At 64.5% G+C, this 12,422-nt stretch overlaps 1 protein-coding gene across 1 annotated transcript; it reads right to left on the bottom strand.

Moving 5' to 3' along the window:
- Nucleotides 1–98: 98 nt before the first annotated feature.
- On the bottom strand, nucleotides 99–10,509 carry PYGM (glycogen phosphorylase, muscle associated). Its single transcript, NM_001082184.1, is given in 20 exon segments — nucleotides 99–475; nucleotides 590–656; nucleotides 768–902; nucleotides 3,251–3,458; nucleotides 3,744–3,885; nucleotides 3,967–4,025; nucleotides 4,309–4,456; nucleotides 4,737–4,838; nucleotides 5,215–5,329; nucleotides 5,525–5,688; nucleotides 5,789–5,935; nucleotides 6,095–6,187; nucleotides 6,522–6,665; nucleotides 6,928–7,010; nucleotides 7,109–7,220; nucleotides 8,444–8,575; nucleotides 8,870–8,973; nucleotides 9,056–9,134; nucleotides 9,219–9,320; nucleotides 10,188–10,509. Coding segments are annotated over 20 exon segments (2,532 nt in total). The 5' UTR covers nucleotides 10,431–10,509; the 3' UTR covers nucleotides 99–322.
- Nucleotides 10,510–12,422: the final 1,913 nt, after the last annotated feature.

Below are 12,422 nucleotides of genomic sequence, written 5' to 3'. Positions count from 1 at the left end.
CCTGCCGGGGGTGGGGGACAAGGGGGTGACTGTGCAGCTGCCGCGGGGCGGGCCAAGAGCTAAAAATACCTGCCAACAGAGAGAGGAGTGAGGAGGCTGGTAGGGAGGGAGAGTTTATTGGGGAGTGGGCGCAGTTGGTCGGACCCCATAAATAGGAGGGGCCCAGTGTCCTGAGGCACGCTGGGCACTGGGACCTTGCTTCTGGGGGGAATGGGGGTTTCATGAGGGGACTTGGAGGTCTGACTCCAGGCCCCCACACTCTGGACGGGGAGCTGGCGCTGGCCCCAAGCTTGCAGACTGCAGGGCCGCGTTGGGGTCTGGCCTAGGGTATCTTCTCGTCGGGGGCTGGCAGCCGCTGCCGCGAGGGCTCCACACCCCAGATCTCCCGCGCGTACTGGGCAATGGTGCGGTCGCTGGAGAACTTGCCCGAGGTGGCTATGTTCCGGATCACCATCCGCGTCCACTCTCTGGGGTTCTGCAGGCCAAAGGGGAGCCCTGGGTTCATGCTGCCGGCCAGCTGCCCCGCTCTCTGCCTCACCGCAGCCAGGGCAGCGCCAGCCCTGCCCAGCCCCGGCCCGGCACCTCTCACCTTGTACAAGGCGCTGACTCGCTCCTGGCACTTGACGTACTCTTCATAATCTGCAAAGACTTTGAACCTGGGGAAGGGGCAGGAAGCAGCGCCGTGAGGCTGAGGGCCGGGCCAGCGGCCAGCCGGGGGCCTGGAGAGACCCCTGCCCAGCGCCCCGCCCCACGCGAGCCCAGCTCACCGGTCATGATGCATGAGCATGTTGACAATGTCCTTGAACAGGTCCGGCTGCTTCGGGGAGAAGAAGCCGCTACTCAGCTGCTCGATGATCTGCCGAAGCTCCGGGATGCGGTCGTAGTACTCCTGGGCGTTGTACCTGCGAGGCAGGGCGGTGTGGGCTCCCTGGAGAGGCTCCAGGCTCCGCCCCCACGGCAGAGCAACCCTGGACAGTCGCTGGCCCTGGGGTCGGAGCCCAGGCCCAGCCTGCCGCGGTCCCGCCTGGAGCTGCGTTCCCGGCCGGCTCCTCCCGTCTCCTCACGGATTTGCCCACCCCCTTTCTGTAGACGAGAACAGGGAGGTCTGGAGGGGGCCAGAGTTAAGAATCGTTCCTCGTTCCTCGGGAGCCTGCTCAAGACACGTCACGGCCCCCTCCTGCCCAAGGACAAAGCCTGTCTCAAGAGTTACTTATTTAAGTGAAAGGCAGAGCGAGGGAGAGGCAGCCAGAGAGCGTCCACCTGCTGGCTCACTCCCCCAGATGTCCGCAACAGTCAAGTCTGGACCAGGCCGAAGTCGGGAGCTCCATCCGGGTCTCCCACGCGGGGGGTGCAGGGGCCCGAGCACTGGGGCCATTCTCCACTGCCTTCCCAGATGCATTAGCAGGGAGCTGGATCAGAAGTGGAGCAGCCGGGACTCGCACTGGCGCCCACATGGGATGCCGGCACTGCAGGAGGCAACCTCACCTGCCACACCACAGCGCCGGCCCCAGCTCCTCCACTTCTGATCCAGCTTCTTGCTGGGGCTCACGCTGGGAGGACGCTGGGAGGCAGTGTGATGGTTCAAGCAGTTGGATCTTTGCCACCCACATGGGAGACCTGACGGAGCTCCAGGCTCCTGGCTTTGGCCCAGGCTCCGCTGTTGTGGGCATGTGGGGAGTGACCAGCAAATGGGTGCTCGCTCGCTCGCTCGCTCTCTCTGTCTCTGTTTCTCTGCTTTTCAAAATAAATAATTTTTTACAAGGGAGAACTGTGGTTTTAAGCCTGGTGATGAAATTATGGATGACAGTTATTTTATTGTCATTGTGTATTTTGCTAATCAGTGAGCATGGTTTTTTTTTTTTTTTTTTTTTTTTGAGCATGTATTTCTTATAAGGAAAAAAAAAACATCAAATATGAACTTTTTTAAAATGTGGGGCCAGCACTGTGGCATAGCAGGTTAAGCCGATGCCTGAGACACTGGCATCCCATACAGGTGCTGGTTCGAGTCCCAGCTGCTCCATTTCTGATCCAGCTCCCTGCTGATGCACCTGGGAAAGCAACAGAAGATGCCCAAGTCCTGGGACCCTTGTATTCATGTGGGAGACCTGGATGAAGGTCATGGCTTCAGCCTGGCCCAGCCCTGACAGTTGTGGCCACATGGGAAATGAACCAGTGGATCGAAGACATCTCTCTCTCTCTGTCTCTCCTTCTAGCTCTGTAACTCTGCCTTTCAAATAAATAAATCTCAAAAAAGAATGTAGAGGCCAGCGCTGCCGTGTAGCAGGTAAAGCCGCCACCTGCAGTGCCAGCATCACATACGGGCGCCGGGAGTCCTGGCTGCTCCACTTCCAGTCCAGCCCTCTCTATGGCCTGGGAAAGCAGTGGAGGATGGCCCAAGTCCTTGGGCTCCTGCACCTGCATGGGAGACCTGGAAGAAGCTCCAGGCCCCTGGCTTCAGATTGGCTCAGCTCTAGCCATTGTGGCCATTTGGGGAGTGAACCAGTGGATGGAAGACGTTTCTCTCTGTCTCTCCTTTTCTCTCTCTCTCTCTCTCTGTCACTGTGTCTTTCAAATAAATAAATCTTAAAAAATAAATAAAAGAAAGAAAGAAGTGCAATGCCAGGTTGGGCGCTGTGGCTCAGCAGGTTAAACAGCCACTTGAAACACCTGCATGCCATAGCGAAGTGCCTGGGATCCAGTCCTGCACCTGCTTCTCACCCAGCCCCCTGCGACTGCGCCTGGGAGGCAGCAAACGAGGGCCCAGGTACCCAGGTGCGAGCCTGAACGGAGTCCTGGGCGCCTGGCTCGGGCCTGGCCCAGCCATGGCTGTGGCAGGCATTTGGGGCGTAAAGCAGCAGATGGGAGATCTCTCCTTGGGAACCCACCTCTCTCTCTGCCTTTCAGCATAAATTAGAGAGAATAAAGAGATATTTTTTATAAAACAGAAGGCCGAGGACACGCCTCCTCTGACGAGTGTTTCCGGCCACAAGCACCGCTGTGGCTACTGCCTGTGCTCCCAAGGGCTGCGTTTCACTTCCAGTTCCCGAGGAGCATTACTTCCTAGGGTGCGTAGACTTTTCCCTCTTTTCCTGCAGTTCTGATCGACTTCCCTCTTTCCCTGTTGCAGGTTCTTCCAGAACCCTTAGGCTTCGATCTCAGGTCAGGCACAGCCTGGGTCAGCCTCCCCGCGCATGCTCCCCCTGCCAGCTCTGCTTCCCGAGAGCCCTGAGCGTGCCCCGCCCCGCCGTACCCTCTCTGGTCGAGTCTGTCCACATCTTCCACCCGCATGCCAAAGATGAAGAAGTTCTCCTCTCCCGCCTCCTCGGCCATCTCCACGTTGGCGCCGTCCATCGTGCCAATGGTCAGGGCTCCATTGAGCATGAACTTCATGTTGCCGGTGCCGGAGGCCTCGGTGCCCGCGGTGGAGATCTGCTCCGAGAGGTCGGCAGCCGGGATCACTGTGGGCCCGTGGCGAGGGGATCCGGTCAGCTCGGGCTGGCACCAGGCCGGGCCTGGGCAGAGCCAGGCTGGGGTCTCCCTCCCCCACCCCTCCGGCCTCCCTGCGGCCCCCTGCCCTCTGGTTCTTCAACAGCTGGGATCTGCTTGGGCCCTCCGGCCCCACTGTGGGATCTGAAGGGAACCCACGAGGCCCAGCCCAGCCGCCCCCTCAATCCACCCTGTCCTGCCTCTTCCGGGGACTGAGCTAGCCCGAGCGTCCAGGGCACCTGCCGGCAACACCGCACCTTTCTCAGCCAGCGAGACCCGGTAGTTCTCCAGGAAGATGACACGGAGGCGGTCTCCGACCACCGGGTCGTGGTTGACCACATCCCCAATGGCGGTGATAAGTTTGATGATCATCTTGGCCATGTGGTACCCAGGTGCGGCCTGCGGGGCACCGGGTGTGGGGTCAGCTCCACTCCCCTTCCCCCCTTATCCCACAGCCCCGCCAGGCCGAGAGCCTCTCACCTTCCCTCCAATCATCACGGTCCGAGGCACAACAAACTTATTGGGCTCCTTCTTGATGCCTGCGGAGAGAAGCGGGAGTCCGCGGCCAGCTTCTGCCCTCCGGGCGGTGGCTCCCAACAGGACCCGGGCAGCCAGGGCCGGGCTGGGAGGCAGCAGGCCATCTAGGCCGTCACCTGCTGTGTGACCGTCACTCCCAACTCTCCGAGGCTCAGCTTGCCCACCCAGGAAAGGGAGACAGTCCCGCGTCCCCAGGGCCGTCACAGGCCCAAGGAGATACTGGTTTGACCGCGTGTGGCGCGCCAGGAGGGCCTCCGAGAGCCAGGGCAGGGCCCCGCCACTCACGGTTGTACAGGGTGATGACGTGCAGGCAGTTGAGCAACTGCCGCTTGTATTCATGGATCCGTTTCACTTGGACGTCGAACAGTGAGTTGGGGTTGATGTGGACCTTGTATTCCCTCTCCAGGTAGGCCGCGAACTTCAGCTTGTTTTCCTGGAAGAGGGGAGGGGGGATCTCACCAACAGGCCTCAGGAAATCCTACAGTGCTGTCTCTTCCCCTCCCCAGGCCCAGGAAGAGCCAGGGAGAGGTAGGAGGTCACTTGCTACCTTCCTGCACCAAGGCAGGCATTGCTAATCGATCCACTCCTGTACCAGGGCAGACATTGATAATCAGTCCCACCGACCCCACCAAGGCCTGGGGCAGGCAGTGGTGATCCTGACCCAGACCTCTGGCCCCTCCCACACACCCCAAGTGCCAGCCCCGGTGCCCCACCTGCTTCACTTTCGCCACATCCCGGATGAAGGCTTCGTCGTCCACATACGAGAGCAGCTTGCGCAGCTGGTCCAGGTCTGAGATGTACTCCTCCCCGATGCGCTGGGAGGAGACGGCTGTCAGTCAAGCCCGGCCCCTGTCTCCCTCCTCCAGCACGGTCCCTTGCTGGGTCAGCTGTGGCCTGGGTCCTCCCTGTGCCTCTCCCTCCCCTGATGCTGGCCCTCCAGCCGGCAGGACCTTGGGCCTCCTCCTGTCTCACTCCACACAGGACCCAACGACCGGCCTCGTTACACGGCGAGGAGCACCCGCTTGGCCTCCACAGCCAGGGCCGCCATCAACGCGCAGGGCACCTCCCGTGCAAAGAAGGCGATGGCGCCCCTTGCCACAGGTGCAGGCCAGGACCTAACCACGCCGCTGCGCCCAGCTGACCCCGGCAGTGACCTGGGTTGGCCCTACTGTCCTTATGGTGGCCTCCTACCTCAGCAATGATCTCGGCCAGCCCAGGGTTACACAGAACCAGCCAGCGCCGAGGGGTGATGCCGTTGGTCTTGTTCTGGAACTTATGAGGCTCCAGCTCGTAGAAGTCCTTGAAGCTGCAGGATGGGGTGGGATGGGGGTCACCACTCCCCGCTGGGGGATGAGGGTCTCCTCGCTGGGGCTGAAGGGGCCTGGGGTGCGAGCTGCAGACCGCAGGCAGGAGGGGAGCCACAGGGGGGCGCCAGGGGGAGGCGAGGGGGCGGGGCCTATACGACGCAGGGTGGGGGGCCTGGGTGGGAGGGGCAGCTCACATGGTCTTCTTGAGGATCTCCGAGTGGATGCGAGCCACACCGTTGACGGCGTGCGAGCCCGCGATGCACAGGTGCGCCATGTTGATGCGTTTCACGGCGCCCTCCTCCACCAGCGACATGCGCCGCAGCCGGTCGACGTCCCCCGGGAACGCAGCCGCCACGCGCTGTGCCCGGAGAGCCCAGAGCTGGTACCAGCACCCGGGATCCCAGGGCCCGCGCCCCCGCCCCCGCCACGGCTGGGCGCCCCTGCGCCCCCCGCCTCACGTTCAGGAAGCGCTGGTTGATCTCGTAGATGATCTGGAGGTGGCGCGGCAGCAGCGTCTCCAGGAGGTGCACGGGCCAGCGCTCCAGCGCCTCGGGCAGCACCGTGTGGTTGGTGTAGGCGCACGTCTTTACCGTCACTTCCCAGGCCTGGCACGCAGGGCGGGCAGTGAGAGGCCGGCACCCAGCGCAGCAGGCTGGCCGGCCCTGCCACCCCAGGGCCAGCTTCCAGGCCACCCGCCACCCTCTGGCCTCCCACCCTCCCAGGCCAGAGCGGCATGCTGAGGCACAGTGCTCAGACGGGCCCACCTTGTCCCAGTCCAGCCGCTCCAGGTCCACCAGCACCCTCATGAGCTCAGGGATGGCCAGCGAGGGGTGGGTGTCGTTGAGCTGGATGGCTACCTGCAGGGGAGGGGCTGGGCTCAGGCCGGGCTCCAAACCACGTGGCACGGTCCTCCCCGCCCAGGGGGGCCCAGCCTGGGTCTGCGGCAGGACGAAGGGCAGAGGGGCCGACGGGGGCGGCTGTGGGGCAGCGGGTGGAGCCGGGAGCCCCATTCTGTGTCCGTCGGCCGGGGATCCTGTGCAAGTCCTACACCCTGTTCACACGCGCCCGGTCCCCACTCCCTCATCTAGAAAGTGGGGCTGCCCGGGCTGGAAGGGTGATGCGGTGGCACAGGCAGGCCGAGGAGGCGGGCGGGGGCGGGGAGCGGGGAGCCCTCCCTCCCAGGCACGGCACCTTATCCGGGAAGGCATCGAAGTTGGTGCGCACGGGGTCGCGGCAGCCGAATTTGGAGGACTTGAAGCGGCGGATGATGTCCTGCAGGGTGGCCGCCACCACGAAGTACTCCTGCTTCAGCCGCAGCTCCTTCCCCTCGAAGAACTAGAGACAGGGCCGGCCGGGCTGGAGTCAGGGTGGCGGGACACAGGGACACAGGCCTCTGCCTCACCAAGAACCATGGCGGGGACACACCCACCCACCCCTGCATACCGGGAGAATCCTGGGTGTCTCTAGGTAACAGCTCCCAAGTGCCCGCCCTAACCTGCCCCGCTAGGACTCAGGGGAGGGGGAACAGGACGAACAGTCCCTGGCTGGAACTAGGGCAGGCCAAGTGTCCCTCCCCCCAGCCCGGGGGGTGACGCACGTTATCGTTGGGGTACAGGACCCGAGAGATGTTCTCAGCCAGGTTGCGGTCCAGCACGGCCTGGATGTAGCCACCGACGTTGACTGGGGGACGGAAGTGGGGCCAGGGTCAGGCTGGGGCTGCGGCGGCCGGTGCGCCCCGGGCCGGGGCCACTTGCACCCCGCAGGGGAACTCAACTCACAGTCCTTGAGGTTGAAGTCATTGGGCGCCTTGGCCGACCAGAGGCGCATGGTGTTGACGACGTTGTTGCGGTAGCCAGGCACCGGTGTGTCGTAGGGCATGGCCAGCACCACCTGCGGGGGTGTCTGGCGTGAGGAGCTGGGCAGGCTGCAGGGTGCAGCCCCAGGCATCCGCCTCCCAGCCTGGGTTCTAGCCCCGGCGCTCGGTTACCAGCCCGGTAACAGTGAGCAATGTGCCTAACCTCTCTGGAAAGAACGAAGGAGCCCACGTGACACCCGGACCCCTGCCTTGTCACACATCAAGAGGGTTATGGGGAGGGGGTGGAGTGACCAGCCCAGAGCCACAGGTGCTACTCAGTTGGAGGCCACTTTGTAGTGAGGGGTGGGGCGGGTTCCAAGCAGAAGCTAAATGACACTTTGAACTTGAGAGGACTGGGGGAGCCCAGGGCCAGGCTGACGGGGTCACAGGGGTCAAGTCCAAGTGCACCCAAAGTTCCCATGCCTGGTTGACCACAGGGCTAATTAGCAGTGCTTAATGCTGGCCCCACCTCCCACAGTTAGCAAACATCAGTCCGTGCTGCCAAGAACTGCCCGCCGCCACAGCACCAGGGCCACCTCCACTCCTCGGCCTCCCTGCCCGACCCCGGGACCCTGGGTCGGCAGAGTGGAGGGGGAACCTACAGCAGGGCAGGGAGAGACCGATCCCAGAGCACCCAGCGGGGCCGGCAGGGCCGGGAGAGCCAGGACTCCTCAGCTCAGGGCAGGGAGGGGGCGATCCCAGAGCACCCAGCGGGGCCGGCAGGGCCGGGAGAGCCAGGACTCCTCAGCTCAGGGCAGGGAGGGGGCGATCCCAGAGCACCCAGTGGGGCTGGCAGGGCCGGGGAGAGCCAGGACTCCTGCCCTAGAGCCCAAGCTGCCTCTGACAGGTGCAGCAGCCCCACACGGCGGGGGCACAGAGGCCCAGGGAGCCGCAGCCCCAGCCAGACGATTGGCTGTGGGGATTTGGGCGCCTGGGTTGGCTTCCAGCTCCCTCTAGCGTGCTGTGTGACCTTGACCAAGTCCACTCCCCTCTTGTTCCCCCTGGAGCCCCCTGCTGGGCTCTTGCAGTGAGGGGCAGCCTCTCCCCTCTCTCTGCACCCTACACTTGGCCTGGCTCCCCTGTGACCCTCGGCTCCAGCTGTGTGACCTCCAGCAAGTCACCAACCCTCTCTGAGCCTCCGTGTCCTCAGCTATAAAACCTCCCCGCGTCTCACAGCCTGCGAGCCCGTTCCCCGTTTCCCCCTCCTCCCCTCGCCCCGCAGTGGGCTCCCCCCAGGGGCCTCTGGCTCCATCCTCACCTGTGTGTCCACCCACTTGGCCCCCTGGCTGGTGTGCTCCACTCGGCCATAGAAGTGCACAGGCAGTGTGAACTCAGGCCGGGCCTTCTCCCAGGGGTTGCCGTAGCGAAGCCAGTCATCAGCCTCTTCCATCTGAGCCCGAGGCAGGGGGAGAAAGGAGGCGGCGTCACGCCCAGGTGCCCACCCCCCGACCAAGTGGGCAGGCGCGAACTAAGGGCTCTGGGGTGGGCCCTGCTCTGCTGGCACATGAGCGTCCCAAGCAGTCCACGGCGTGGACCACCTGTCCCAGCGGGCGCCAGAGGGCTTTGGGGCAGCAGTGGAGGGGCCGGGATGCTTTCTCCAGAGGCCGAGGCTGGTCCTGCTCCTGTCCAGTGGCAGGCGACCACCCTCTCCCCCGTGACGGGACTCAAGGCTAAGGCTGCTCACCTGCCAGCCCCCGCAGATCTTCTGGTTAAAGATCCCAAACTCATAGCGGATCCCGTAGCCATAGGCAGCCAGGCCGAGTGTTGCCATGGAGTCCAGAAAACAGGCTATAGGGTGCGCAGGGTGGTGAGCGACAGGTGCTCCCCCCGCCCCCCCCGCCCCGCCCTGCCCCGCCAGCCGGCCACTCACCTGCCAGCCGGCCCAGGCCGCCGTTGCCCAGCCCGGCGTCCTCCTCGATTTCCTCCAGCTCCTCCATGTCCAGGCCCAGCTGGGGGATGGGCAGCAATGAGGGCCAAGTGCCAGCAGGAGGAGCCCCCGCCCCCCCCCCCCGGCACGCCCCGCCCCTCCACACCTGGTAGGTGGCCTCGTCGCAGGCATTCTCCAAAGCCAGGTTCACCATGGTGTTCTGTAGCGTCCGGCCCATGTAGAACTCCAAAGACAGGTAGTAGATCCTCTGCCCAGAGAGACACGCGGGCAGGAGAGGGGGTCAGACCGGCCAGCAGCTCTCCGCTGCTCCCCCACGGCTCCCAGGCCGGAAGCCATCCCTGTCCCCCACCGCTTTTCTCGGGCTCTGGTCCCAGCATTCCTCTGACTTGGAATAAATCACTTTCTCCCCGGGCCTCGGGCTCCTCATCTGGAAGACGCCCAGTGATTGCTTCGGGAAGGCGGGAACCCTTCCCCGGGCTCACGTGCCTCCCGACGGCCCACCGGGAGTCTGGGCACAGAGCACCTGCAGGTGGCCCCCAAGAGGCCAAGGCCAAGACCCAGAGCAAAGAGTCCTTTGCCCAAGGTCGCGCGGTGACTCAGGGCCAGTGATCGCCACCTCCCATCGTCCTTGGACTGCCCGGTACCCCTTGGGCCTCGAGTCCCAGCTCCGAGCAGGAGGCCGAGGGGCACCACCATGGGGGCAAGGATGCTGGCAGTGCCCGGCTGCAGGTTCCCTGGGCCCCTCCCCCACCCCTGCTGTGGGTGTTAGGTTGCTGACATTTACCAGTGACCCCAGCAGACACTTGATCCCCGCTGCCCCAGCTGCCCCGGCCTCGCCCGCGGCGCACGCATGCCGCATACACATTCGATGCCCTCCTGCCCACCACCACCCCCTCCAACCTCTGAGTGGGTGCCCTGAGCACCCCCAACCTGATCCCGCCCTGGGCTTCTCCCTGCCCCCCGCAGTGGCCACACAGCCCATGGTCGGGCCTGCACCCTTCGTTTGGCCGTAGCACACCCGGGCCCCAGGAGGCGGCACCCACTTCATCAGGACATCCCAGCTCCCTGGCAGGGTTCCCCAGCCCAGAGCCCCCACGGGTGCCCCCAGCAGCACCTTGGGGTCCTTCTCATAGTAGTGTTGCTGCGTGCGGATCCAGCGCCCCACGAGGTGGTCGCGCACAGTGTGGGCCAGTGCGAAGTAGTAGTCTCGCGGCGTGGCCACATTGCGGTCCTTCACCAGGGTGAAATGCAGGTGGCGGTTGAAGTTTTTTTTCAGCTCCGTCACATTCTCCACACCGGCCAGGCCGCGCACGCTGATTTGCTTTCTCTTCTCCTGGTCTGACAGGGGCCGGGACATGGCTGCGGGAGGCGGGCCGGGCGAGACGTGGAAGGAAGGGTGGACGGACGGGTGGCCTGAGGGTGCCTCCAGCCAGGGAGTGGAGCTCTGCAGCCTCCAGGGAATTTAAACCCTGGCCCCGGCCTGCACGCCCCGCCCCGCCCCACCACCACCACCACCACCACCACCCAGGGGGAGGGTCTTGGCCTGGCAGCTCCTGGAGCTATTTTTGGGATTGAGAGGACAGGGGAAGGAGGGCCCGGCTAGCTGCACCGCGGCCCCATGCTGACCCACTTCCTCCTGGCTCAGCAGCCGGGCTTCTGTCTTCGGGCCTCTCCCTGCCTTTAGCTGGAGGCCCCGGGCTTGATGAGCCTGTCCCCAACCTGGGCCCTTTTCCTAGGGGGACTGGACTGCGGGCCTCTCTCCCCTCCATCAGACACTTGATCAGAGACCGTGAGCCAGGTCTGGCTGCTGTGGATAGCCGCGCTGGGGTGGGGAGGTCCCTGGGTTGTGGCGGGAGGGGCCGGGACTCCCTGCAGGTTGGGGGTCAGGGGACGGAGAGCCGGGGTGCAGCAAGCAGTAAGGGCGCGGGGCACTTGCCAGAGGGAGCCCAGGATCTGGGGCTCCTCAGGGGGTGGAGTGGGAGAGCTCGCTCACCCCACCCCCACCAGGGCTGAGCCGCTCTGAGTTCCCCCTGTTGCTGTCCCTCAAGGAGCTCCCAAGTGACCTTTTCAAGGGGAATGGTCAGATTACAGGCCGGCTTTGGCTGGGGGCCTTGGGCCCGGAGCGGAGGCCCCTGGGAACTGTAGTCCACGCACTCCCAATCTTGGGTTTGAGTGGCTTGCATCTCGGTTGCAAAGGCCTTTCCTCACTCACTCCCCACCCCCAGCCCAGCCGGGGGGGGGGGGGGGGGCCACACACTGGGCAGGGCCTTCTCTGCGACCTCCCGTGACAGCCTGCACCCCACTCACACCCTTCCTTGAGGCCTTGGCTGCCCGCTCACTGCTCAGGTCTCAGCCCCAGCACGGCCTTGCTGTTCGCTTTGCCTTCCTGGGCACTGGACTCCTTCATCAGATGTATTCTAAGCCCTGCCTCACTCAGCTCCTTATTCCAAAGGTGCCCAGGCCTCCCGTGTGGGTGGAGGGTTGGGGGGAGAACTGGGTGTTCTGCCCCGGGAGCCAAGGAGGCCGCTCAGAGGCTGGCCAGCTGCTGGATGCCACTGAGCCGGGTTCAGAGAAGGCCACACTGCTTCCAAGAACCTTGGGAGCCACAGCAGCCCTGGACTCGGCTCCACGTGCGGGCTGCAGCGCGAGGCCGGACAGGAGCCCTGGGCCCCCGCCTCCCCTCGGACAGCATCGCCAGGCTCGCCTCCCACGGAGCCACGTTTCCAAGTAGGAAGACACCCCCGAAACACGGGAGTGTGGAGAGCCCCACTGCCCCGCTCTGGAAGTCTTAGTGCTTCAGGAGGGGACGCCTGGCAACTGCTCTCTCCCATCCACATCTGCCACGCTCGGCCTGTGTCCCCTAACCCCTGGCTCCAGCTCAGGCCCCTTGCTGTGCCCATTGTCGCCCTGCGGCAGCTTGACCATGCAGTCCTGCTGCTGTAGAACTTGGAACACCCATGGCAGCCCATCAGTACAGCCCTTGGCCAGTTCCTGGCCCCGGGCCCCCAGCTCACCCTCCTGCACACAGGCTGGCTGTGCTGAGGGGTCTCCCCCACCCCCACCCCGTGTCCACTGCCCTCCCTAGTGGGTTCTTCGTCGTCCCCGTGCCAGCAGCTCCACCTCCAGGCCTGCTTCCCAGGAGTGACACCACCGCAGGGGCTGCTCCCCGTCTGCGTGCCTCAGCCCCGCTGAGGCTCAGAGGCCTAACTCCACTACCTGGCGTCCCGACCCCCGTCCCAGCGTGTGATCTGCACAAGCCCTGAAAGCGCACTTTTCCAACCCGAACCCCTCAGGGTTGTTTGTTTACGTCTGCGCTGGCGGCCAGAAGCCCGGCGCAGTCTTGGGTTTC

This window comes from Oryctolagus cuniculus, chromosome 1 (assembly GCF_964237555.1).
Source record: "Oryctolagus cuniculus chromosome 1, mOryCun1.1, whole genome shotgun sequence".
Lineage (NCBI taxonomy): Eukaryota > Metazoa > Chordata > Mammalia > Lagomorpha > Leporidae > Oryctolagus > Oryctolagus cuniculus.
Note: the sequence above shows the minus strand (reverse complement) of the source record. Positions and strands in the feature narration are given on the sequence as shown.